This window comes from Alexandromys fortis, unplaced genomic scaffold, assembly GCF_014885135.2.
Source record: "Alexandromys fortis isolate MF-2015 unplaced genomic scaffold, M_Fortis_MF-2015_v1.1 scaffold_160, whole genome shotgun sequence".
NCBI lineage: Eukaryota > Metazoa > Chordata > Mammalia > Rodentia > Cricetidae > Alexandromys > Alexandromys fortis.
The window spans coordinates 1,217,439-1,244,317 of NW_026068035.1; the positions used below are offsets into that span (position 1 = coordinate 1,217,439).

The following is a 26,879-nucleotide window of genomic DNA, read 5'->3' on the forward strand; positions in this document are numbered from 1 at the left end:
GAGAGGAAAAGGAGATTAATGAAGACACCAGTGTCACAGATGCACATCTAAGGCCAGGGGCACCCACTGAGATTTCTATATTCTTGTGTCCAGTCAAGGCCAACAGACGGCACCAGGCACATGTGATCTATAATAGAAGTAGGGACTGTTTATTGAAAACAAGAGAGATGCACCTGAAATTGGGAATGGCTGGTGAGTTAAGGAAATGAGGGGGTCAAAGTGCCAGACCACATGTCCCAAGACCCTTCCTACGTCATTTACATGGCGCCCGTCTTCTATCCCATGTGTTAAGCAGGCTGTTTCATGCCGATTCCATGTAGTTCAAATGGTGAAGGGTTTTCAGCCCATTTTGTTATGTAGTCTTTTTTATATCCCCCTACTGCCGTGTGTGTGTGTGTGTGTGTGTGTGTGTGTGTGTGTGTGTGTCTGTGTCCATATCTCTACTCTCTGTCACACTAGGAATCGAAACAGAAAATGGGCCACCATCATCCACCTTGGTGTGCAAACTCTAGCAGAGCCTCTGGGTCAAGGGGACTGACAAGAATGAGCTTAAACAAGAGATAATGCATCCTCCAGAACACATGGCTTCCTTTGACCAAGACTGGGAAGTGCTTTTAATCACCACCTTCATCAAGGTTAGAACTCACAGAGATAGGATGCCTGGGCCTCTCTACACTAGCCCCCTCTGAATGCCTCTCCCAAGTCCTCTGTTTGCCGAAGCACACTGCTGCAATCACTGCGGATCCGCAGCCACCTGTTTCTGCATAGAGTGCTGGGAAGGACCCAAGACTTCACTTCCAAACAGCGAACGCAATCTCAAGATGGACATCCGTGCCCTCCCCGCCCCACCCTGCCTTTTCTATTCTCCAACAAAACCCTGTTTCCACGTTGGCATTCCTACAGGTACATATATATAGGTTTAGGCATCACTAGAAATGCTGGCACAGGGAAGGGTTTACCTGCAGGCTTGTGTTAGAGGTGCATGGACATAGATAATCTGATGAACCTTGGTTACATCTAACAATGTCAATGCCTGTGGCTACAAAAGCAAGCCAAGTTAAGACCAGGTAAGAACCCCAGGGCACTGGGGGTGTTGTCTACTCCCTTAATCCCAGCGCTGGAGAAGAAGCAAGAGGCGGGTCTCTGTGGTCTGAGGTCATGGTCTCTCTTCACAGCAATATATATTAATATAGTAAAGCCAACTACAGAGCAAGATTCTACCTCAAAAAGAAAGGAAGAGAGGAAGGGAGGGAAATAAAGACCAAAGAAAAGGGAAGACCAAAGAGAAAAAAAAGAGAGAGAGATGAAAGAGGGAAGGAGAGGAGAGAGAAGAGAAGTGGAGAGGGTTGTGGGGGGAGAGACAGTCAGACTTTGAAGTCACAACATCCAAATTCAAATCCTGGTCCTTCCATTTCTTAATTGCGCAACTTTCATTAAGTTAACGACAAGTTATCCTGTCTTACTTTTCCTCACTGCTGTCACAAGAACATCTAAGAAAAGCAACTTCAGGAAGGAAGGGGTTCTTTGGGTTCACAGTTCGAGGGACAGGCCGTCATGGCCAGGAAGTCACAGCAGCAGCGCTTGAGACAATGGGTCACATTTCGTCTGCAGTCAAGAAGAAAATGGTGAATGCTTGTGCTCACCTCGTGTTCGCCCCCTTATTCAGCTGGTGGGTCCCATCCCATGGGAGAGGATCACCCATTATAGGGTAGCTCTTCCCACCCCATTTAAAGCAGTTGAGACTACTCCTCACAGGTACACTAGAGGCTGTCTCCTGTGTGGTTCCTGTCAAGCTGATGATCAACACTGGCCATCACTCTCTGTACCCAGAACAATGGAAACATGTCCGAGCCACCAAAGTCCAGGCAACAACAGGATCACCTGGAGAGGATCCTCAGTAGATAGAAATACAGTGTCCACATAAAGAGGAAAACAAGGTCATTGAAACCAAACTGATCCCATTAAAACATCAGGAAAAGCAAAGCAAAGTGAAAAGTTGAAACTGGTAGGGGGAAAAATTCTGGGAATAGGTTTCAAAGTTCAGTGCACCCTTATTAACATTATTATTTATAACACAGGCGCAGTGACTAAGACATTTTGCCAACCAACCACAGACAATAATATGGTCTCTATTTTTACTTAACAACCAGGAAGAAATAAGCAAGCTTCCAAGGGGTCTGACTAAGATGCTTCATTTTGTTTTAAAGGAAACAAATTCATATTAATATGGCTGCAATCCACATGTTATTTGTGTCGACAGAGGATATTATCACACACAGTCCCCCAAACCTGGAGAAAATATCCAGGAGAAAAAGAAGGGACTTGATGACATTGTAAATTCCTTACCTTAAAACCTTAAAGAAAGAAGAAAGATTCCAAACCCAGTTAGAATGTCAATTTTAATTTTAAAAAAAAATTAGGAAGGCACCAGAAAAGTCAGGAAATATAGAAATAATGCATCATCTGCAAGAAATTGCTAGAAATATCAGGTGGTGATTTAAATAAGAATGCCCCCCATGGGTTCATATATTTGAATGTTTAAGAAGTGGCACTATTTGAAAGGATTAGGAGGCGTGGCCTGATTGGAGGAACTGTGTCACTAAAGATGGTCTTTGGGGTTTCAAAAGTGCAAGTCAGGCCCCAGGTCCCTCTCTTTCTGCTGCCTGTGGATTCAGATGTAGAATTCCAGCTACTTCTCCGGGACCACGTCATCCTGCACGCTGCCATGTTCCCCACCACGACGATAATGAACGGAACCTCTGAAACTGTAAGCCAGCCCCAGTTAAATAAATGTTTTCTTTCATAAGCATTGCCATAGTCATGGTATCTCTTCACAGCAATTAAACACAGACTAAGACACAGCAGTCAGACTATACTTGCAATATAACCCCAAGTTCAGGGGTAGAAGAGACCCAAGTTCAAAAGTACATCCGGTCATCAGTGCTCTCAACAAACAGCAGGAGGCTGTGGCCTTTCCCAGCTGTCCTATCTGGCACTGGAAAAGGGAGACACGGTCACCTCACTCGCTGCCCAGTGGATGCCACAAACACATCCATCCCCAGGTGACAGTGTTCACGGGGAGCACTTTGTTCAGACTGTCCAAAACTCTGGACTCTGAAGTCCTACCACTACTAAGTCAATTGCAGGGACTACTTTATATTATGACATGCTTGTGGCACAGTACAACGGTAGCATATATCAAAACAAATAAACCTTTACAAATATATACATAGTGAATCTACCACACGAAGAGCTAAACAAATTACGGGATAGAAGCAGATGTCTGCTTCATCAGCTGAATTAATCCCTGAAGAGAAATCCAGGAAAGCTTCTAGAATTAACTGGGAACTACTGAGCACCAAGAGAAAGCCATGCTGTGACGGAAGGACAGAAATGGTGTGGTCACAGATGCGGGACAGAGCACCACCATGTGAAATGAAAATGCAGCCAGCCACCAGTTGCTCCTGTGCGGTACGTCTCGCAGAGATGCCGAAACCACGTGACTTGGAGCAGAGAAAGGAAGGTTGTCCCCAGGCTATTTATGTGGACACACTCATGGTCACTGTCATGCAGACTCTGGATAGCATCCGACTGATTTTCCCTCATTTCTAACCAGAGATGAGGGGCTCGGTGCTAAGCCAGTATGGCAACTGATCCATAGCTGGCATGGTTGATGGGCATTAAAGAGACGGTTCTGGTAAGCCTTGCTTAGAAGAACATGGTTGGAAGTATGCAGGGAGACGCTACGAATGGACGCAGGGTGGGTTTGAACAACTGAAAACATACCAACTTTTTGGATGTCACATAACAATGACCAATGCTCTGAAAGGACATTGCTGTGTGACAATACTTTTCCTTGGAAGACACAGCACACACCTCAGCTAGGGAGCTCACAATAGGATCAAGTATGACCACCACTGATGTCCGGCGTGGTTAACCATTGAGGTTTGGGGGATCACTTACAGGGATATGGGTAATAAATGGTTATAGGAGCGGAAATGACTCAAAACAACTGCATCACCAAACCCAACAGCCCACAAAAGCTAGAGGCCTGGAGCTCACTGCTAAGACAGCTCAGCAGGTTGGAGAGGGTTCTTTCCAGGTGTTTCAGTCAATCTAAGCCTCTTCCAGGCAGCTCGGCTGGTTTCTGCTTGTTGTAGGCAGCTGGTCTGGTCCCAGGGAATTCTTTGCTGCTTGTCTTGTCTTAGGGTCTTCTTTGCAATTTGACTCATCTAAGGGTGTCTTTCAATAGTTGTCTCTGTGATGGAGGTGGGTCTTGTATCTTATCTGTTGATTTCATTGGTTAATAATAAAGAAACTGCCTCGGCCCTCATAGGACAGAAAATTAGGTAGGCGGAGTAGACAGAGGAGAATGCTGGGAAAAAGAAGCTTAGTGAAGGAGTCGCCATGATTCTCCCGCTCCAGACAGATGCAGGTTAAGATCCTCCCTGGTAAGCCAGCTCGTGGGCTACACAGAATATTAGAAATGGGTTAGAACAATATGTAAGAGCTAGCCAATAAGAAACTGGAACTAGCCAGGCCAGGCAGTGTTTGAAAGAATACAGTTTCCGTGTAATTATTTCGGGCATAAGCTAGCCATGCGGGCGGCCGGGTGCCAGGGACGCAGCCCCGCCGCTCCTATTTCAACATCTCTGTTTATACAGTCTTGGAACAGGAGAGTGAGCTGCCTAGTCTATGTCAACTTTACACAGGCTGTTTATCTGAATGGAGCGAACCTCAGGTAAGAAAATGCCTCCAGCTGTAATGCATTTTCTTGATTGATTGGGAAAGCGCAGCCCATTGTAGGCAGTGCCTTACCTGGGCTGGTGGTCCTGGGTTCTGCAGGAAAGCAGGCTGAACACACCCTGGGGAGCAACCCAGCAAGCCAGACGTGCTAGAGGCCCCTCTATGGTATCTGCATCAGCTTCTGTTCCCAGATACCCGCCCTGTTTGAGTTCCTGTCCTGACTTCCTTTGAAGATGAAGAGCAATGTGGAAGTGTAAGCCAAATAAACCCTTTTCTCCACAACTTGCTTTTCGGTCATGGTGTTTCAATGCAGCAATAGAAAACCTAAGACAGAGGGACTTCGTGAATCTGATCAGTTTCAGGGACTTTCTGAAACTATTTTGACTTGTTTACCTTCTGTCCTAAGGAGCTTCCCTGGGAGATGGAATGTTTCAATCTTAGAGGAAACTGCTACAGAGCAGGTATCCAGCCATCTTACACCCCACCATCAGAGTCAGAAGAACCCAACACACGCATGCAGGGAGGTAAATACATGATGCTCCTTAGAGCATTGAAATAATAGAAAACAATCTACAGAAGCAGGTGGAATTGGCGAAGCAAACAATGCATCTACAAAATGAACTGCTTTGGAACCATCAAAAATATTCATTAATTGGAAGATATTCACTGCTGGGGGCACAGCATGAAGGTCTTTTACACCCCCAGATCTCCAGAGAAACCAGCAATGTTAAACACAGGATGACCTTCTCAAAGGAATGGATGTAACAACCTGTTCTTCATGCAGAAAGCTGGGAACTGGGGGTGATTAACAGCCTAGAGATCTCTGTTATCTGTTGGGCGAGGCCATATCTAGCTCCTGTACCAGGACTGGGGGTGGCTAGTAATCTAAATGACCCTCTCAGCCAGGGGCTCCCCAAGCTCCCACAACCAGGGCCAGGGGTGGCTAATAGCCCAATTGACCTCTATGTTATCTGTGTGACTGATACCAGGCCAGACCCTCCCTTAGGCCCTTGAGCTAGTTCAGGTAACCTATCTTCAGAACCCATTTTCTTGGAAGAAATGACATGGACCCTGAGTTGAGTTTCGATGTAATTATACTCTCTTGTGCACCAGGGACTGTGTTACACCAGAAAGGCTTTTTTTCCCCAAGTTATACTGTTTAAATATGCTGACAATAAAACCCCTGGCATCAGACTCCCTGAGGTGTGATCCAGACTGACAAAGTCCATCTGAGTCAAGATTTCATTTTCACCTCTTTGGGGTTTGCTTCCCTGTCTGCTGTGACCACCTGCAGGGTCCCCCTCCACTCACAGAGTCAACTGGACACGAAATAGCCTCATTTGGGGCAGTATAGCCTGTTGGACCCTTTGGCGAGCTACAGCACAGCATAGAGCATGTATAAGAAACTATTTTGAAGTATGCTTATCAAGTATTAGTAGTGGTTATCTCTTTGACATCTGCCCTCATATTATTAACTTTTCTTTTTGCTTACCTGTCTTTCCTTAGGAAAAAAAAAATAACATGTAACCATTACTTTGTTTGGTAATTTAAAGACAAGTAAATCCAGCACCCTCTTCTGGCCCCAGTGAGCACCAGACCCAGTGTGCATGGTATATTTACATACAGACAGACAAGACACATAAAATAATGAAATAAATCAAAAGCAATTAAACCAATTGGTATATTTCGTCTAGTGGCAAAGGGAAGTCATTTGGGGGCTAGGGAGATGACTCGCTGAGTAAGATGCTTGAGGACCTGAGTCTAGACCCCCTCCCCCTGTCCGTACCCATGGGAAAAGCAAAGCACAGTGATGTGCCGACACCCATTTCTGGGGAGATGGACACAGGAGAGGCCTGAGGGCCAATCAGTTTAGATGAAACAGTGGGCCCCAGGGAGAGACCCAGCACATGCATGTACACACACATGCTCAACCATGCAAAAGGAAATCATTTGGAAATTTAAAAATTAGCGAACCAGAAAAAAAGCCTGGTCCTCTGCAAGCTGAAGAACAGGGGAAGGAGCAAGAGAAATGGAGCAGGAAGGTGGAAGCCAGAAGGTCCAAGGCCCCATGACATGGAGTGGGGGAAGCAGAGGCCTGAGCAGCCTTTCTCCCTCCAGTCTCTCAAAAACGGCGTCCATTGCTGAGAAAGAGAGCCAGACGTGGCCACAACCTCCTTCTGTTTCTAAACAAAAGGAGAAACTTAAAACCCTGAGCAGCTTGGCCCCTGGATGGCCTTGGAGCTGCTCAAGGTCCATAGCTCATCATTAGCCAGAGGCAGGACACATAATATGATGCCCATTGATTTCCCCTCCCTCCAATTCATTTGGAAGAATGGTGTTGCTAAATCTGAAATGAGGCGAGCTTGCCCAGATGGTAGTCATTCATTAGCTAGGCAGGACCCAGTGCCACAATATATACTTAAAGCAGGAACAGGGGGGAGACAGGACCTGTAATTAGACCGTCTCTGGGGTGAGGCTGGGCAACGGAAACAGGCATTATTCATGGGGTGACACCAAGTAATGTCCCCAGCTCTTAGTAACAGTGTCTCCTCCATCAGAAGGTCTGGACCATGGGCATCAGATAGAGACCCAACCCGATTCTCCACACAGTCCCTGTGCTCCTGCAGACCCATCCCTGGGGCTGCTCAGCACTCAAGTCTCACCCATACAAAGGGCATTTGGTGGCCATTCCTTTCGTGAGGACTTCATTAACCTTGTTTCTCCAGGGACCCCAGGTCCCACGGATGCAGGAAGAGTGTAACCATGGTCTGTACCTCAGACGACTGAAAATACGCACTCTGTCTAATATCAAGTGCTTTGTTTGACTATTGATAGCCAGTCATACCTGGAAAAGAGCCTGTTCCAGAGAGAAGAGGCTAGAATGAACTCTCCAAGGGACGGCTCACTGTCTGCACTGGCTCCCCACAGGGAGCCCCCTTGGTACCATTTCACATCTTAGAGCCCTAGCTGGTATCAGCAGGAGCCCCACAATAACCCTGATAACTCGGAGTGGCTTTTCACCGAGCCTAATGCAGAGGAACTCTCTATAATACACATGGCTCTCAATCATTAAAAAATAAATAAAATAAAAACAGGCAGTTTCTGACAAGTGAAGGGAATGCCTGGCTTCAATAGGACAGAGGCAGGACAGGTCACAATGACTGCTCTCATGTCAGACACACCCACTTGTAACCCACAGACCAGGGTACCTACGGATGTGGCCTAAAACAGTGTGATAAACCTGCTTAAAACATTATGGCGCCACTTCTTCCTCTTTCTCTCGGACCAGGCGGCCTCAGCGGTGAGCAACGCAGCCATGGCCAAGATTAAGGCTCGGGACCTGCGCGGCAAGAAGAAGGAGGAGCTGCTAAAACAACTGGATGATTTGAAAGTGGAGCTATCCCAGCTTCACGTCGCCAAGGTGACAGGCGGCGCCGCGTCCAAGCTCTCCAAGATACGAGTTGTCCGTAAATCCATCGCCCGTGTTCTCACTGTCATTAACCAGACTCAAAAGGAAAACCTCAGGAAATTCTACAAGGGCAAGAAGTACAAGCCTCTGGACCTACGACCCAAGAAAACTAGAGCCATGCGCCGGCGGCTCACCAAGCACGAGGAGAAGCTGAAGACAAAGAAGCAGCAGCGGAAGGAGAGGCTGTACCCGCTACGCAAGTATGCGGTCAAGGCCTAATGGAAGGGCAATAAAGTGCAAGACTGGCAAAAAAAAAAAAAACAAAAACAAAAACAAAAACAAACAAAAAAAAAACCATTATGGCTTTTTCTCATTTTAATTATTTGGATAGCAATGTACTATGTATTTCCCCCACTCCCCTTCTACCCGCCCCTCCCCCTTCACACTCTCAATTTACTCAGAAGATCTTGTCTTTTAAAACATTATGCTTTTGCAGTTTTTTGTAACCCAATTGCCCACAGCTCTCATGCATGAACTCTGTTCATGACAATATCTGAAGCACGATTAATAAAAACTCAGAGACAGATGTCGGGTTTCAACCTGAAGACCAGAAAAGTAAAGCAACCAGCCACTGGCTCTTACCTCGATCTCAGTTCGAAAATGGTGATCCCGACTCCCAGAAACCTCCCAGAAAAATGAGAAAGAGACTGACAGCTGTCTCTTTCTGCCTTATAATCCTCGCTAGTTCTGGGCTTAAGGGCGTGTGCCACTAATGCCTGATTTCTATGGCAAGATAGTGTGGCTACTGGGATTAAAGGTGTGTGCCACTGTGGCTACTGGGATTAACCGTGTGTGTCATTGCTGCCTCGTCTGTAAGGTTGGCCAGTGTGGCTGTGTTACTTCAGGCAAACTTTATTTATTAAAATATAAATGAAATGCCACTACCCATATCCTATTACAATGTCGAAAGGTTGAGTGTGCATGTGTGTGTGCATGTATGTGTGCGCATGTGTACATGCATGTGAGTTTGTGTGTGTGCATGTACACACACGTGTACACAAGCTCAAATGCTGTCTAATGAGTGCAGTGGTAACGAGAGAGGCAGGCATAGAGAATAGCTTAGCAACCCACGCCTCTCCTTGATTTGGACCATGCACACCCTGCTCTTCTAATAATGCACTTGGCAACCAAAGACCCTTGTCCATGCACTCTGCGTACACACTCCTCTCTAAACCACACACCTAGCAGTCTACACCTAAATAAATCTACATACTCCTTGAACAATGGGGTGAGCTTCTTCTCCCTTTAATGTCCATCAAACTCAGACGGTTATAACTCAAGCTTATTGTTAGGATTCAGGCATCTGTGCTGGCCTGACCTTGGGGTCCTGACAGGAGAAGACCTCAGCTACAGCCAGTAAGAGTGCCTGCTGTGTCATTCACTACGCTCCCTCTTAAAGGGCCCTGCCCACCTCCCGTCTCTGTCTCTCTGTCTCTCCCTCCCTCCCTCCCCCTCTCTGCCTCTCTCTTCTCTTCTGCCATTCCTGTCCACAGAGGCCGATCTCCTCCCTCTCCTTCCCTATTTTTATGTTCTCCTTCCCTTAATAAACCCCTCCATGTGAGTTTTGTTGCACGACATCTTTCTCTCGCGTGCCATTTTTTCTAAATTACAACGCTTATTCCCAGTACATCCAGGTTTGGAAAGTATGAGACAATTCAGCCTAAACTGGCTTCAGTGCATGCACAATGAGGCAAAACCATATCTCCAAATCAATTTGTAGAGAGATTCCCCTGTATGCCATCTATGCCTTTGCATTATTGCATTTACGTCTAACTAAAATCAGATACATTGTGGGAAGGAACCTGCACAGTGGAAAAATAGCATACAACCTATTTTGTCAGTCAACATAAAGAACCACCCAAACTATGCGCCTAGTTACTAAATTCTTCCATCTCTTGAACCCCTTAAAAGGTCCCAAGCAATACGCAGGGCCTCTTGATATTCACCACATGGCCTGCTCCTCTCCTGCAGTGTCCTCTGGTCTCCTCTGTGGCTTCAACTGAACAAAGTTCCTTGTTATTGTGTGGGCTCTTATTTCACTCTTGAAAAAGAAGGCACGAACCCAGAAATATTTGTCCTAGGCCCCACCAGCAGCAGCAGTCCTGTCCATCATTAGGAAAGATATTCCTCGGGCTGGAGAGATGGCTCAGTGGTTAAGAGAACCGACTGTTCTCCTAGAGGACCTGAGTTCAGTTCCCAGCACCCACATGGCACCTCACAACTGTCTGTAGCTCCAAGATCTGACACCCTCACAGGACATATATGTACACCAAATGTACATAAAAGTAAAAATAAATAAGTTTTAAAAAAAAAGGAAAGGTATTCCTCTACTTTGTCATAGGCACATAGAGGCATAGGACAAGTCCCACAGAAAGCACACCTATCTGCATTTTAATTTCTGAAGGTCGACTGAAGCAGGTATTAGGCAAACATGATGGTGGAGGTTTTCTCTGAGGCTGAATCCACACAACCGACCGCGAGTTGCTTTGGGGAAGAGATGAGAGTGGAGCCCGAGGCAAGCTGCTGGATGGCTCCGGGCACACAAGGCTTCCTCTTAAGCTTCCGCTCCCGGGTTGTTTCGTCTCTCAGTCGCTTGTGTGCCTTCTGCATCTTCACCACTACTGAGGAACTCGGGACGTGTGACAGCTTCCCGTAGAGTAGAGTGTTACCATCGTGACATTCCACCACAAACCTGTCCTCTGTATCGATCCTCCCTGAGGTGGCCATTCCTCAGAGAAATCTGGATGCTGGCCTTATGCCTCTGTCAGCCTCGTTCTTGGCCCGCACAGCTATCCCAGAGAATTTGACTTGCTTCCTAACACAAGAGAATAAACAGGATGTTCTAAGGGGAGGGGACACATTCCATGCAGAAGTGACACTCTTTAAGCTTAGGAAGCAAATGACTCAGAGAAGCTTCTAGAAGTCCCTGAAAATGACCAGATGCACTAGGCCCCTCCTTTACCCTGTGTACCTAAGCAGTAAGGACCCACCAACATGCCTGGAAGAAGCAGAGACCGGGTGATCTGCCCAGACAGAACACTCCCAGTGTGTTTAGCTGTCTGCAGGTTGCACCATGTGTTCTGAATCTCCAACTTCATTGAGCCCCCACCCATGCTGTGGTAGGCTTTTAAAGGTGATGCAGCTCAGCTGTCTCTAAACCATTTCTGTTCCCATCAGTTACCTCAGTAAAACTCAAACCAAGTTGGATTTCCATGGCATGTATACTTTGGTCTGTCATCAGCTCCCTATCTGGTGCGAGGAGATATTTGTTCCCATCTCCCCATAAATAGTGTCACCCAACAGCCAGGTTTCTGCCATCCATCCATCCATCCATCCACCGCCACCACTTCCACCCACCACACCCACACCCTCTGCCTTGGGCTTCAGTTTCCACATTATTTGGGGGCGAATTCTCTGAGACCCTGCCACTGTAACTAAATCGGAGCTCCCTTTTGTATTTTCAGCATGAAAGTAGCAGGTCTCCATTGTCAGAGCGGCTTGCTTTTGGTTGGCCTCCTAACCCCTTCTCCCCGTCCCCAGACCATGTTTCAGAAATGTGGGTATGTTGTTGTGCTTTTGTTACTGCTTGTTAAACATCTTCTGAGCAAACTTGCAAGTATCTAGAGAAAAGCTCCTGCTAATACCAGCGTCTGGTCCTGCTTTTCCCCTGCCTAGCTCATCCGACCCTTGCTACCGCCCGGACGCATCCATCTTCTGTTTAAAGGGCTTCGTCTTTCACTAATTTTTCAGAACTTTCAAAGGAGAAAATGCACTTAGACTGGCAATACTTTTTACTTATTCATTGGCCATTTCCAGAACACAATGATGTATGAGCCTTAGGCTGGAGACAAAAAGTCGGGGGTCGCTGGCCTCATTCTTGGGGATCTTCCGTCTCTCCTGAGAGCTCCGCTTGCCTCGTCAGTGACATCTCTCAGCAGACACTGCAAGACTTTGCTAATGCACAGCTCTTTAAACTGCAGCTGTGTTTGTCTGTGGCCTGCACTTCCTCAGTTTCCCCAGTCTCTCAAAGGCCACTGGTGACACCACTGTTACCTACAGGACTTTTGTCTTCAGGTGGAGGGGACTGAGCAGAGGGCACGTGACCCAACACTGCACTTGAAGAAGATATACCCTCAATTTCCTCCCCTCCTGCCCGTCTCTCCCACCCCTTACCACTCCCAACACCATCTGAATGCCAATCTTGGACTCATGTTTGGGGCATAGACAAGAGGTGTCTCCCAACGAACCAACTCAAAGTCTAGTATGCAGCTGAAACCATAAGCAAAAGTCTTACTAATACTAGGTCCCGCACTAGAGCACGCATTTGCCTGGCAAGTCTAAGAAAATCCTTCAGAGACGCGGGAAGCTTATCACAGTTCCCGAAAGGAATGCACTCATTTTTCTCCTCCCCAATTTTACATTATAACAGAAGCTTCCTCATTTTCCAAAGTAGTGATATTATGAGAGAAACAGACTGGAAATCCCCAAAGACAACTTTCTTCCAAGAAACCATTTAAAATTATGTAACTGATTTACAGTGGCTGCTAGATCCTGTCTATTAATAGTGCAAATTTAAATTCTAATTCTCCAAGCGAACATTCCAGAAAAGGGCTCCTTATTTTGGTTCATTGCAAACCCAGCTGGTATCTGGCAAAGGGATGATGTCTTTGGGCTCCTCTGAGGTGCCAGGGCAGCAAAGTGGTGACACTGGCTGATGCCTGGTTCCACAGGGTACAGCCTGATCTTCCACCGTATGAATTCCACCCACCACTCGGGGAGAGTCTGCCTTCCCACAGCAAGCCGGCCCAGCTGCTGTGAACGCATTTGGCTTGGGCTAGCCATGTCTTTGCACGGACCTCACTTAGCATCAGCTCGTCCACAGCAGCGCCACGTTCTACCCGCCACGAGCTTCATTTCCTCCTCTTCCTTCCCACATGGGCATCATCGCCCACTGATCCCTGAACTTCTTTTTACATTACTCTTCTTTAGAAAGCTCACACATTCTCCTGGCTTCAGCTGTAAGACTAGTTAATCACACAGGAATCTCTATTTTCATCCTCTCCCAAATCCTCTGGTATGTGCGTGCACCTGGGGTGACGTTATTTCCATACAGTGCTAATGGTCATGATGAATTTGACGGCAAAGGCGGGGAGGACAACAGTGACATTATGGTAATGAACACCGCGATGGCGGTAACTGTGGTTGTCTTAATTAGGGTTACTATTGCTGTGGGAAAACGCCATCGCCCAAAGCAACTTGGGGAAGAAAGTGTTTCTTTGGCTCACATACCCTGAAGGGAAGCCAAAGAAGAAACTCAAGACAGGAACCTGGAGGCAGAAACTGGAGCAGAGGCCATGGAGGGGTGCTGCTTACTGGCTTGCTCTCGTGGCTTGCTTGGTCTGCTTCCTTATAGAACCCAGGACCACCAGCCCAGGAATGGAAACCACCCACCCCGGGCTGAGCCCTTAAGAAAATGCCTTACAGCTGGATCTTATGGAGGCCTTTCCTCAACTGAGCGTCCCTCCTCTCAGATGATGTCACTTATGTTGTTGACATCCAAACTAGCCAGCTCAGTGGTGATGACTAGGATGGATAGGATGACGGCGGTGTTGATGGTGGTGAGGCAGATGATGGTGGTGATGACGACCCTGACATTATGGTCATGAGTAGGCCAATCGTTATTGTGGTGGCGGTGAGGACTGTTGTCAAGGACTGAGACTGACTGTTGAACCGAGTCCTGGATGGGACATATCACACAAAACACACTACACACACGCACGTGCACACACGCACATGCACATGCACGCGCACACGCACACATGCACACACGCACGCACACACCATCATACTCAGCGAACATGGAAGAAGGGGGGGATAGAAAAAATGAAAGTGCCGGAGGAAGGGGTTAAACATCCCAGGATGCTTTCTTCCAGGTGTTTACAAGGCCAGTGCACCCCTGAGCCCTCGGTAGTTGCGATTATTCACACGAGACCTGCACAAGATTGAGCTCATCAACTTCTGTCACAGGAAGTGCCAGAGATCATGTGTCTCTCATCCTGGATAAATGGAATCACAGGGCTCAGATTTGTTGCCAGCGACCTCTTTGGCTCAGGTCCTCCTTCCCTCTCTCAATTCCATGAGGTCTACTCCTCTTCTGCAGAAAGGTCCAGCCAGGTTCAAGGTGAGACAGGCATCCTCCAGGTGTGTCCACCCAGCTGCTGACCCCAGCCTCTGCCCACCTTCATTCACCTGGTGCGGACACAATGCGGGGTGGGCACTCACAGCTTAGCCATTTGAGAACGTGATGCTCCTCCATACCATGACAGACACACTCCCCCACCTCATCCTCCCCACCCAGTAAGGAGCCCTGCCTCCAGGGCTGGTGGATAAGGCCTTTCATTTCCCAAATAAAAATCCATTCTGCCAATAGCACACAGGTGGAGTTTTTCTGTTTGGTTGGTTTTGTTTTGTTTTGTTTGTTTTAACATGGGCTTTTGGCTTTAGTTTTGCAGAACTGTTAGGAACAGAACCTAAGGCCTGGAGTATACTAGGCAAGCCTCTGTCGTGGAACCACACCCCAACCCTACATAAACAAACTCTGACAAACATAACTAGATGTTTCTTCCTCTGCTCTGTGTCCCTAAAGAGTCATCCAACTCCCTGTGGTCCCCACTGCTTCCTCTCTGAGATACTCTCATCCAGTGCCCTCTGACATGTTCAAAATAAGAGGTCCCTTTCAACCCATGGTCCTCCCTTTGCCTGGACGGAGTATATTATATAGGCCTGAGATCCTGGAACATCCTCCTTTCCTGGGAGCCTACAGCCTCTCTGCTTCCCACCCCAGTTTCCTGCTGAGATGTCTGCAGGCAGCGGTTTATGTGACCCCAGAAGAACTTCTGCCATCTGATCAGCCCCTGTCCCCCCCCCCCCCCCCCCCCCCCCCCCCCCCCCCCCCCCCCCCCCCCCCCCCGTACCTGGCTTTGACCAGATCACCAGGAGTTTGGAAGGAAGCAAAACTGCCACCTTCATTGCAGGGTCCTGGTGCTACAGCGCCCTACTGTGCCATCTTCATCCAGGCAGCCCCTCGGCTTGGGAATGCTGTAGGTACTCAGTGCATTTGGAGACAAGCAAAGAAAAACCAAGGATGAATTTGAAGGAGGCATTCGCGTTCATGTGTGACCTCCATCCGCCATCTAGTGGTGAAAGCAGGAAACTGCACAACTGTATCCTCAGGCAGTCTAGGTGCAACAGAGACGGACATCTATCTAGGTCTAGAGGGATAGGGTTGACCACTGCTGTCCTGGAGGCACCAACCTTTGTTTCCTAGAACAGGACTTCCGCCGTGCAACAAAATCACCCATATTGTGAAGATAAACCTCAACACAGAGGGGAGAAACCCTGTTAGAAATGGGAACTGCGTGGATCCAGGGGGAGGACCTGGAATGACACCACCCACCTGGTCAGCCGGGGTAATCCAGGCAGACCCTCTATGGGGCCAGGGCTCAGATGTGTGTGTACGTTTTCACTGGGAGACGTGGGGACATCATGTTTCATATTTCCTGGGCCAACTTGGGGGAGAACTAGGAACAAATTAAAAGAAATGACAGAGTGCTGAATGTAAAGTTGAGGGGTGTTGGTAGAGAAAATTTATTTAATAAAATGACAACCAGCATGTGAGACCCCAAAGATGAGTAGAATATTCCGTGTGTAATGACAAGGGAATAAAATGAAGCTGACACCCGCGTGTGTCTGAGACAACTTGGGGACCACTCAGTCTTCAAAGGTTCACTTACCTCTTAGCTTTGAGCTCTGGTTTTGAGTTACCTTAACCCCCCCCCTTGTCCCTTACCTTAACCCCCTTTGTCCCCCAACCCCTATCCCTATAAGAGCTGTGTTAACAACAAGCGCATAGATGTGGGGATTTCCTCGAGTAACCATACTGATGGGGGTCACACCTTAGACCGAAGGGTGGAAGTCCTTTATCGAAGGTGCCATGATCAGTACCTCAGCCTGTGCTCTAGCTAACACTCTTCAAGGGAGCTAAGAGGATCCAGCAGCCCTGGGGAACAGACATCGAAAGCTGAGCTTGATGAGCCTTCCTGGCAAAAGGTAACCCTGGCCCACAGGTGTGCACCAAACCGTAAAGCCACCCAGGGTGTCAGACGGATTCAGAGAGCATCTATGAACCCCAAGTGCCTGCTTGGCTTCTGACTACAGCGATGGTCACGGGAAAGGCAGCTTCTTCTCTGAGAAATCAGCAGGAAGCAGTGGCCATGAGTCTTGCACACCCTGATGCCAAGTCTTTGCCTGTGTGGTGATGGGGTTGTGATTCAGGCCAGAGTGTACCTCCACTCCACATACAAGAGCCCTTTAGTGGTCCTATGCATCACTAGCTGTGGAGCCCATTCTCGAGAAAACCTATGTTCCTAGCACTCTGGAGATAGAGGCAGGAAGATCATGATTTCTGGACCAGCCTGGCCTGTGTAGTCAGAAAATAACCAATAACCAAAAACCAAAACAAAACCTACAAAGGCCCTAGACACCAAAAAGTGGATGGCTTTTATAGATGGTCCTCCCAAAGATGCATCAGTAGGTGTTAAATAGGCAAACAATTCTGCTTCAATCACAGTCAGCTTGATCATCGTCTAACTGCGGCCTCCACCGCTTTAGGTGGGAAACAAATTCTAGTTCCTTTAAACAAACAAAAATATAGAGACCTTCAGTTGGTAGAGTGCTTGCCTAGAACAAGATATAAACCAGGCAGAGTGGCACACACACTGTGGGGACAGAAGTTCAAAGTAACCCTTGGCTAAAGGGAATTTGAAGTTTGAAGTATGAGACCTTTTACAAAAGAGAGAGAGAGAGCAAGAGAATAGAAAGAAGAGAAAAGCAAGCACTGAACATGGGACAGTGGCCTAACTTCCCAAGTGTCACATAAAACTACCCATTTCCTGTGTAAGTGCAGGTTTGCAAAAGGTGGGGGATGCACGATTTAAAGATCTACTTGGTGGCAACTGAATGAGACTTGAAAAAACATAAACTCATCAACTAAATTCTCACATTTTTGTGCGTCATACTAACGTCTGGAAAGGGCCCTCATGGCATCGTTCACCACAGGACCTGAATCACCAGAGCAAGTGTTTACAGCTGAGAGCTTGCAATGAGACTAAGATGGACTGCTTGCCCAGCTAGGATAAAACCCCGGTTAGCATAAGCCAGAAGTGGTGGCAAACATCTGTAATTCCAGCACTGTGGATATGTAGGCAGACATAAAAGAAATTCAAAGTCATCCTTGACTGCATACAGAGTTTAAGACCATCCTAAGCCACATAGAGAGTTTGAAGCTAATCTGGGCTACATAAGACACTACTTCTCCAAAAGAGGACATTACAGTTGAAAGATCACAACATCTAGGGTCATTTGGAACATCCATGCCAATGAGCAGATGGAAGGATAAAGACCAATCTTGGCAAAAATGTAACCATTGAATCTGAATGATCAGGAGTATCTGAGTGTATTTAATTTCCCCCTGAAAAGGCTATAACAGAGCAATTGGAAGAAGTAATCATCACATTTACTAACAACATGGTCCCTGATAACCTCAGCGAGAAACAGTCAGTAAGAACGGTGGCGGGACATCCCAGACACCTCAGGATGCTGACTTGGAAGTGTGGAGAATTAGAGAGGGAGGATGTGTGATGGAAGAAAGCACCGTCAACACCAACCTTGTGACAAGGGGGCAGCTTGAACACCAACGTGAGCGAGGAAAGACCCAGCCAGTTGAAGAAAGGAAGAAGCTAATGGGTTCTGGTTCTGCAGACACTACAATAGCCATGAAAGTCACACTGTAACTTCGAAATCTGAGTCCACATCTGCTTTCTGTTCCTACGAGACACAGAGCCAGCCTCTGCGGGAAAGGCTCGGAGAGCCAAAGCCCCATTATGTCTCCTTAATGGACTGGCAGAACCCTGCTCTTCTTACCTCACCCCCTGCCCTTCTTACCTCACTGGGTGATTTCCAGAACCATGAGAGATGAGAACCATGGCCTCATCATTCCTCACATGGGTGTGGCATCCCATGGCACACAGGGTAGGGACACATAAACCACAACAGATCTGAGCCCACAGCCCAGAATCTGATCCCTGCAAGTACTTGCTGGGTTTTTTTTTTTTATAATGTATACAATATTCTGTCTGTGTGTATGCCTGCAGGCCAGAAGAGGGCACCAGACCCCATTACAGATGGCTGTGAGCCACCATGTGGTTGCTGGGAATTGAACTCAGGACCTTTGGAAGAGCAGGCAATGCTCTTAACCTCTGAGCCATCTCTCCAGCCCCCTTGCTGGTTCTTTTTATGGCCCTCCAGTTCTGCTTTCCACCATAAAATGGAGTTAGGGATGCTGATCTTGGATAGTACTGAGACGACAAAGCCACTTTTCCAGGAGAGAGTCGCCTTAAAATGACAGCACGTTTGTCTCTGTCAGAAGATCCAGGAGAAGATGGCCACTACCCATACCTGTGCCTCAGACCCAGGAACTTTTATAGGCTCTCCCTCAGCCTGTCCTCTCTTGACCCCTTACCTGGCCTGAGGCAGCTTCAGAGACAAGTTTCTCAAGTCTATTGTCTAAGTCCTTGACTTTAAAACACTGGCTGACTTTGCACCAAGCCAACCTGTTCTCTCAGATCACGGCAGTCGGTGGACACCTTTTCTTCCTGAAGCTCACTCTGCCTGCCATCAAGCAGTAACTGGCAAGGATTCTTGCTACCTTCCCTCTGGCGAATCTGACGATACGTTCTTGATGCACTCCATCACCGCAAATCAATTTCCCTGGGCTTCTCTGAGAAGCACTACTGTTTTCTGCCTTAATCTTCAGCCATATCAGCAGAGCTCTGAATGTCTTGTCTGCCCCTGGGATGTGAGGTGACCTGCTCCTAGGTATGCATGGGCATATGGCTTTGGACCCCTGGCCTTCAAGTGTCCTCTGACTTATACACAGAACAGCCCCCTGGACTGGAACCCATCACCTCTAAGTATTCTCATTCTTGCTCCACTGTGAGCCCAGAGTACAGGCTCCTTCTTCTTCCTATGTCAGCATCTAACATGATTGTTAGCTCCCGACAGCCAATGCATTCGGCTGACTTCTAACACCTACCTATTTCTGTACACATCCCACAATTTTAGGGGAGCCAAAACTCTTGGTAGGGTGAGACAACCCGCTGCCCTAGCTCTCTAAGCAAGATTATATAGCATTCCTCAAAAACAAACTAAAAGCACTCCAGGGAACTGGCCACCTCAACTGTCCCACACCTAGTCTCCTGATGACTCTTGATGCTGGGTCTGGGCTGCGTTCAGCTGAGAAGACCGCCCAACCTCAAGGCTGAAATCTCCAGACCTTTCAGGACACTATTCATTTGCATCAGCTTTGTGAACATAGCCCTGTCCTCTGGCTCCCTAAGTTCCACCGCAGAAAGGGTGTAGGGTGGCATACAAGGTTAAGTGGAAGGGACCATCTTTGGGACCCATATATTGCCGAAGAGTTAGGGGGAAGAAACCATCTTTGGGACCTATATATTGCTCGAGTTAAGGGGAAAACCATCTTTGGGGCCTATACATTGCCTAAGAGCTAAGGGGAAGGGAGCGTCTTTGGGACCTATATATTGCCCTCGTGATCCATACCCCCTTGCCCTTTAGAGGTTGTCACCAGTTCGCTCTGATGTTCTATTCTTGCTGAGCCAAGGACTTAGTGTCGGATCCTACACATCTTCCTCAGGGGAGAGGAGACAATGCCACCAAGTGTTTGCACATCCCCAAGATACACACAATGAAACTTATCCCGCACTGTGGTGACCTAAAGTGATGGGACCTTTGGATGGGCAGGTCTTCAGAGCAGGACCAGCTCGTGTTGGATCAGTGTCCTTATGAAAGAGGTGGCAGGAGCTTCTCCCTTCCACCCAGGGATGATGTCACAAAGCTCACCAGTGAGGTACAGCTAGTTCCAACTAAAGGCAAAGTCTGGTGCCTTGTTCCTGGATTTCCCACTACCCCAGAACTGAGAGCAGTGAGTTTGCTGCTTAAAATAGCCAAAACTGAGGTATTTTGTTATAGGGTCCCAAAGAGAAAACCTTATTATCAGCTTTGCTCTTCCAACGGGGATATCTGATAGATGCTGAGACCACATGTCCCAATACCATACAGGACTTCCTGGAAGTCATCCTAGGCTGTGTGTTCAGTTCAGAGTACGGGAATCTGATGGACGGTGAGCTCACATGTTCCCACACCCTACAGGTCTCCCTTTAAGTCGTCCTAACTTTTGTCAGTACAGTATGTAATGAACAAATATGGCCACAAGCAAAAGCCACAATTCACTTTTCAATCTAGTAGTATTTACCTTAAAAACAGAACCTGACCACAAGTTAAGCATTTGTGTTGACTGGCACCACTAGTTTCATCACTTCAGCGAATCAGATGTGTGTGGATGTGCGACATGACCATTTTCAGCTCTCGCATCCAGATTAAGGGACATGGTCATTGAGTGGTCCTCTCCCATCATCCCCAAGAGTCAGGAAGGGTCCCAGGCAGCTTGCGGCTGGCATGCATGTCCTTCCTCCCACGCAGAGAAGGTAACATAGAAAGTAGCAGGGCTACTTTCCTGGAAGAACAAAGTGTTTCCATGCAGAATAAGGAAAAATGTGTGTCTCAGATGTAAACATCGGAGCAGAGTCAAGTCTGGGAGCTAGTCACCTGTCGCATCTCAGGGGCTGTTGCAGCTCAGCCCAGCCCCACCTCGGCTGCCCTGTGACAACCTGTATCCCCATCTTCACTCCACATCTCATCCTTTTACGAACCAGTCACCCAAAGGCAGGGAGGTCCAGAAGAGCCACACAGCTCACCTGAGCCAGAGCGGGCTGGATTTCCTCTGCTCGATCCCGAGACCTCCTGGGAAATCCCTCAAAACTGGCAATTCACCTTGAAGCACAGCCGGAGCAGGTGGGAGTGAGGTTGCCCACAGCTCTGCGGTTAGGGGAACTGAATGCAGTGATGGCCACTTTCGTGTTATCAAAAGCCAAGGATTTGTTCATCCCTTTTTGGGGGGCACACAGACATACAGGTACCTCTTTTAAGTCATGCTTTATAGTTAGACATCTGATGGGCAGACTTCATTTTTATTACTTAATCCTCAGAGGGCCAAAGGCCCTAGGCTGCCTGCCAAATGCCCGAAGTCTGAGGCAGAGACCAGCGCGGCTGGCAGCACCCAGAGCCCTTCCCCACACTCCACTATGACTCCCGCCGCACCAAGGGATTGTTTAATTTTGCTGCAAATACTAAAGCAGTGTTCATGCAGCAGAAGAGAAGGTGTATAGCAAAAAAAATTTAAATATTAAAAAAAGGCTTTTCATTTAAAACAAAGCAAAAAAGGCATATCCCGGAATCCACAAAAGATGAGGCGGGGAGGGGTCCATCTGGCATCTTTTAGGTGAATTGTCCCGTGGCTTGTTGTAAAACTATACAAATCCAGAACAGTAACATTTGGGCTTATGTTCAGCCAATAAAAAGAAATAAGCACAGGTCAAGACAGGCTGTGGAATGCTGGAAGCCACCTTCTAAAGGAGGGGCAAAAACCTTACAGCTCCAAGACGTCTTTATTTATTTCAAATTCCAATAGAGTGAATATGTCTTATCTAAATATCTTTTATCACACAGCTGTAACATTGAATCTTTTCTCAGAAATAGTTAAATACATCCATCTAGTTACAAATTCTAATATAAAGAGTACAAAATATAGCATTATAAACTGTATTTTTAAAAAGAAATACAAACTCTATGGTCTTCTGCGTCTTACCACCTCAAAGAATAGTTAGTGAAGTTGGTGAAGGAGGAACATTTGCTTGGTGGTCTCTCATGCAGACATTGTCCCCAGGCGCTGCCACTGCAGCAATGACCAGTGTCCTAGAAGGCCTTGTCGGCAGGGCTTTGTTTGTTGTTGTTTTCTCAGCAAATACAAGTTGCTATTAGAAATTGCTAGATTTGTAAGCCTTACAAAAACAAACCACGTTCTGCAGGTGGTGGCAGGGAAGGGTCCTCCTGTCTTATAGAGGTTGGTCAAAGTCTCTCACAAGGCCAGGGGGTGCTTCTTCCCTAGAGAAGGGCACCCCCTGGGTGACCTGCATGATCTGCCCAGAGAGTGGCCATCCTCCTGGGTCCAAGGTGGTAAATCAATCACCAGTTGCCAGCCTTTGAGTGGCCGGAGGTAGAACTGGCCACCTGCTGGGCTGAAGGGGCACCTGGAAGGCCTGTGACTCCTGCCCAGGTGCCTCTCAGCAGCCAATCAGAAGAGGCTTCCCTGCAGCCTACTGGGACACTGGCACTCTTATTTTGATGGAGTGACCTTGTGCTGCCTGGAGCACCTAATTTTCAGAAACCAGTGTCTTTCAGGACTTAAAAAATAAATAAGTAAATATTGGGGAAAACTTCTTAAAATATCAAATACTTGTCAGAACCAAAAAGGCAAAGTCCACTAGACTGGGAAATAGTACTATGCTGGGAAGGCAGAACTGTCTCCTCCTAAGACTGAAGAGAATCGCAAGAGGCAGCAAAAGTGTGGACAAGTACCCTGGGCAACTCCGCAGGGGGACAGCTAGAATCCACTATTTATTAATTATTTGTGAACTTAAATCTTCATTCTCTGAATTAAGAAAGACTAAATCACCTAAAAGGTTTTGAGAAACTCTGTATGTTATTTGCATTTGAAAGGAGGGAGAAATGTGAGAGAAGAGGTAAGAGAAAGGGGAGACAAAGAGGCCAAGGCAGGGAGTGAGCAAGGCAGGAATCGGGACAGCGCAGGGTGGAAGGGCAGGGCAGACACACAGAGCAGCTGCAGTGTAGACAATCAAACCCTTTATTGTCTAAGGTACATTAGACGCAACACTGTAAAAATCCCGTTAGGAAACAAGGAGACAGCAGATTCATAGAGGTAGTAGGAACTCTTGTAACAGTCAGAAATGTGGAAATTATCGCAGGGGGAGCAAATCAAAACAGATTGGCTAAATAAATAAGAAAACACGAATCATATTAAATACTATGGTTGAGCTGAACATGAATGAATTAACAAACCAGTCCAATACTGATGGCCAGCGGGACAAAGAGGCCATACACCCAGGCCAGCACAGAGCTGGTCCCAGAGAGAGTGTGAGCTGGGTCAGGAGGGGGCGGGGATGAAAACTCTATCTCTGTGCTTTGAGAACCAGGCCTTCTCGGGATTGGCTGTTCTCCTGGCTGCTCTTCGGACACTGAGCTGCAGGGACCCCCCCTGCACCCATCTTTCCCCAACCCAACTGGGAAGGAGGTCCACCGGAAGACAGACCCTTCCAGCTCTCGATGCCAGGTGTAGCTTCGGACACAGTAAAAACGCAGACGACACCTTTGTGTCCCTTTGTGTAGAGAACTTTTAATAACTAAAGCACAGAAAGAGAAGGGGCCGAATCATAGCCCCACACATCCTAACTGCCACCTTCACGTTCAGCCAAGAAAACAAAAAGCCAGAGAATGCAGAAACAATGGGGGGAAGCTATCAGAATGAGCAAACACAAATCAACAGGAAGGTACTCTGCTGCCTCAGGCGGAGAGAGGAATGTGTCTCTACGACCTGTTCAAGGTAACTTCTCAGAACCATCAACATTCCCAAACACTCGGACGTGGCAAGCCTTTCTCATACATACCTGGTGTAGGAGGATCAGGAAAAAATAAGTAAAGAAAAAAAAATTATATATATACATATATATGCATATATGTATCTGCTAGCCAGTTAACATTGCATTGCTTGCAAGTGTCGCAGTCACCTGAACGGTCAAGTAATTAAAACAGTAACAAGTAGAATCCAGAATCAAACATTAGCTAACAATAACAATAACAATAATAATAATAATATAATAATAATCCAACAGACCATTAGAACAGAGAAACCACACGCCAGGGTTCATGTGTACATGTGTGTTTGAACAAGTCTTTGTATCAGAAGCCCGTTTCCTACAAAAACTGCACTGATCCACTACTGTGTTAAGTAAACTGTCGCTCTCGCCAGTATATTAAAGGTTAGGATAATTTCTGTACATGTAAAATTATTGCTTTTTTTGAAAAATATATTTTAGCATGCTCGTCTTAATCCATTTCCTGCCTTTACAAAATTTCACAATAAAAAAAAACTAGTAAAGCTTTTGCAAAAAATTTCACAGAACGTTTTCATTCAAGGCAGCAGTAACTTTCGATAATGCATAAAATCATATGTGCAAACATCTGGAACTTGCAGAAAGATCGCCATCACACACAGTGTCATAGCAACGGGGAAAGGAAACGCTGCTACCTGCGGAGTACAGTTCCGAACGCACACGCTGCGTGGGCTCAGGGCCTCTGCTAGGGCCTTCACCCCACCGCAGAAGCGTGAACTTGCGTGACTAAGGAAGAGGTATATAAAGCAGTCCTCGCCCTCGGGCCTGCTGCCCTCCCACCAACCTGTGAACAAAGTCACTTGTCCAGTGGTGGTCACCAGGCCCAAGGGGGAGAGACATCTCTATGCTGGGGTGGTGTGGGGGAGAGGTCAGGATGGGGAGGGGAGCAGAAGGTTCCAGAGCATTAGCACCCTAATGATTTAGGGCCCCCATTCTGCTCAAGGATTCTTCTGCCATCACTAAAACAGGCCCAAACTGGGAGGATTCAGTGGCTTCATCTGTTAAGACATGTAGTCTTCTCCTGTGAGCAGTTTGCAGAATGTAGCCCTGTTACAAAAAGGTCCTGAGAATAAACAAAGACGCCTGCTCTTAGTGTTCAACTAACTCTCTTTGCAAAGTAGGTTTAGATGTGTTCCCACCTCTGCCGTGCTTCCTGTGCCGGGCGCGGCCCTAGTGGTGAAAACACAGAGCAGGAGGGGGCGTGAGCGGCTCAGAGGGGGTCATGGCCAGACCTCCAGACTGTGAGGTGTGAGGCTCTGTCTGTCATCGCCCTGCCTTACCAAGCGTCAGCACCACCAAGCCTTACAGCTCCTGACCACCACACCAGCCGTCTTACCTGCTACTGATACCCACTGAGGCAGGGAGAGGCGGCAGTGAGCTTCCGCGCCCCAAGTCCTGACCGCAAGCACTGGAGCACCCTCCTACCGCGCTTAGCTTGTCCCTCCATCCAAAACACACCCAGTATCTTTTTTCCAGTGTCTCATGCTTGTCTTTGAGTAATACCGATGCCTTGAGCTCCCACTGTGCCTGCCAGTACCACTGCTTACCATGAGGAGACACAGGCCATGGTTATGAGCACATACGTGTGTGTGAAAGAGCTACACGGAATTCTAGACATAGCATCTTCGCTGTCCCTAATTGTGACCAAAGGGAGGCATCTCCCTCGGTTTGCTCTAGCATAGCAGCTCCCGGGTCTAAGGTTATCTGGTCAGGAGACCCTGGCTCTTCTTCTCCAAGGTGGCCATGGTCACTGCTGGGAGCCTTCCAATCGCCCGTGAGGTCGCGGTCAACACCATCACGGGGCCAAGCGCTGGAGGCGTGTCTCTAGGTCCCCTTTCGGAGGGGCCCTGCTGGCACAGTCCCTGGGCTAGTATGGTCTCTCCCCTGCAAAAGAAAGAAAGCAGCAGGCAAGCTCAGTTGTCTTCCAGTCCCAAGAGCGTTTACCCTATGAATTTTCTTAGCAAGACCCAGAAGCACGGGGTGCCCTTCAGAAGCAGAGTGGCAAGGCAACCAAGGCCTCTGGTGTTAGGGGCAGCTCATTGTACACCAGCATGTGTGCTTTCACCTTGTTGTCCTCCAGGGGGCAGCACCAGGAAATCGTCCCCAGAGTTAGCATCAGGGGCTTCAGGGAGCAGACAGCAATGGCAGGCCTGGCTCCGAGCAGAGGAATGGAGGTTTGAAAAGCACACGTCTACGGCACGGAGCACATTCCCAGGTGAACACCAGAGCTTCCAGGGAAACATGGAGCCATATGCCAGCAAAAGAAATGCCCACATCCATCTGTGGGAACCCGATAGCGCTTCCCTTGGTTGCACAAACAGGTCCCACAGTGGAGAAGCAGAAGAGCTAGGCTCTAAGTCAAATGAGCAGAGACAAGTGGGAGGCAGGTGTGAGCCTGGACAGTGCTGCCCAGTGAGCTAGGTGCCCTGGGGCTTTAGTTTCAAGGTTCTAACAGCAGGTCTCACACAGAATGTCTGCTGGCCAAGACACAGCAGAAACCAGAAAGGGAATCAGAGAATCGGAGAATGTCTGAGGGACAAGGCCCCCAGCTCCTCCTGCACAGGACGACAGAGAGGCAGCATGGCTGCCTTTCCTTTTTTTCTTTTCTTTTTTTACATTTCTTGTTAGTTTGATTAATGGAATTATTTTTCCAGCTTAACTATTTTAAACTAACATTTAGAATAATAAAGAAAAACCTATTAATCATAGTCCTTAAATTCTGACAATAAATCCAAACCAATCAAGATGCTCTATTTCACATTACAGAGAAACTCTAAACTGGGAGTTGGGTGGGGGATTGGGTTGGTTTCAAAAGTTCCTGTAACTCCTTTTAAAAATATCTCACTCCATGTATGTAGTCACAGTGTGTGCACACGGGCGTGCACACTGCAGTGCACGTGTGGAGGTCAGGGGACAGTGTGCAGGAGCCCCTCCAAACTTCA

At 47.6% G+C, this 26,879-nt stretch overlaps 2 protein-coding genes across 9 annotated transcripts in view; one reads left to right on the top strand and one right to left on the bottom strand.

Annotated features, from left to right (window-relative positions):
- Positions 1-4,387: 4,387 nt before the first annotated feature.
- LOC126515411 (60S ribosomal protein L35-like) lies at positions 4,388-8,461 on the top strand. Of its 3 annotated transcripts, none has more exons than XM_050165044.1 (5): positions 4,400-4,451; positions 4,665-4,741; positions 4,846-4,999; positions 5,153-5,270; positions 8,036-8,461. In XM_050165044.1, the coding sequence occupies exons 3-5, from the start codon at positions 4,980-4,982 to the stop codon at positions 8,432-8,434; spliced, it is 537 nt and encodes a 178-aa protein (XP_050021001.1). In that variant the 5' UTR covers positions 4,400-4,451; positions 4,665-4,741; positions 4,846-4,979; the 3' UTR covers positions 8,435-8,461. The 3 variants fall into 3 exon arrangements, with proteins under 3 accessions (XP_050021003.1, XP_050021001.1, XP_050021004.1); XM_050165047.1 differs by having other exon boundaries at positions 5,153-5,207; XM_050165046.1 differs by lacking the exons at positions 4,846-4,999; positions 5,153-5,270 and having other exon boundaries at positions 4,388-4,451.
- Positions 8,462-21,585: 13,124 nt separating this feature from the next.
- Positions 21,586-26,879, bottom strand: part of Znf516 (zinc finger protein 516) — an 85,641-nt gene continuing 80,347 nt past the window's right edge. For all 6 annotated transcript variants that reach the window (XM_050164996.1, XM_050165001.1, XM_050165000.1 and 3 more), the window contains exon 6: positions 21,586-25,821. In XM_050164996.1, coding sequence (XP_050020953.1) covers positions 25,762-25,821 — 60 coding nt within the window. In that variant the 3' untranslated portion in view covers positions 21,586-25,761. The remainder of the gene's footprint in view (positions 25,822-26,879) is intronic.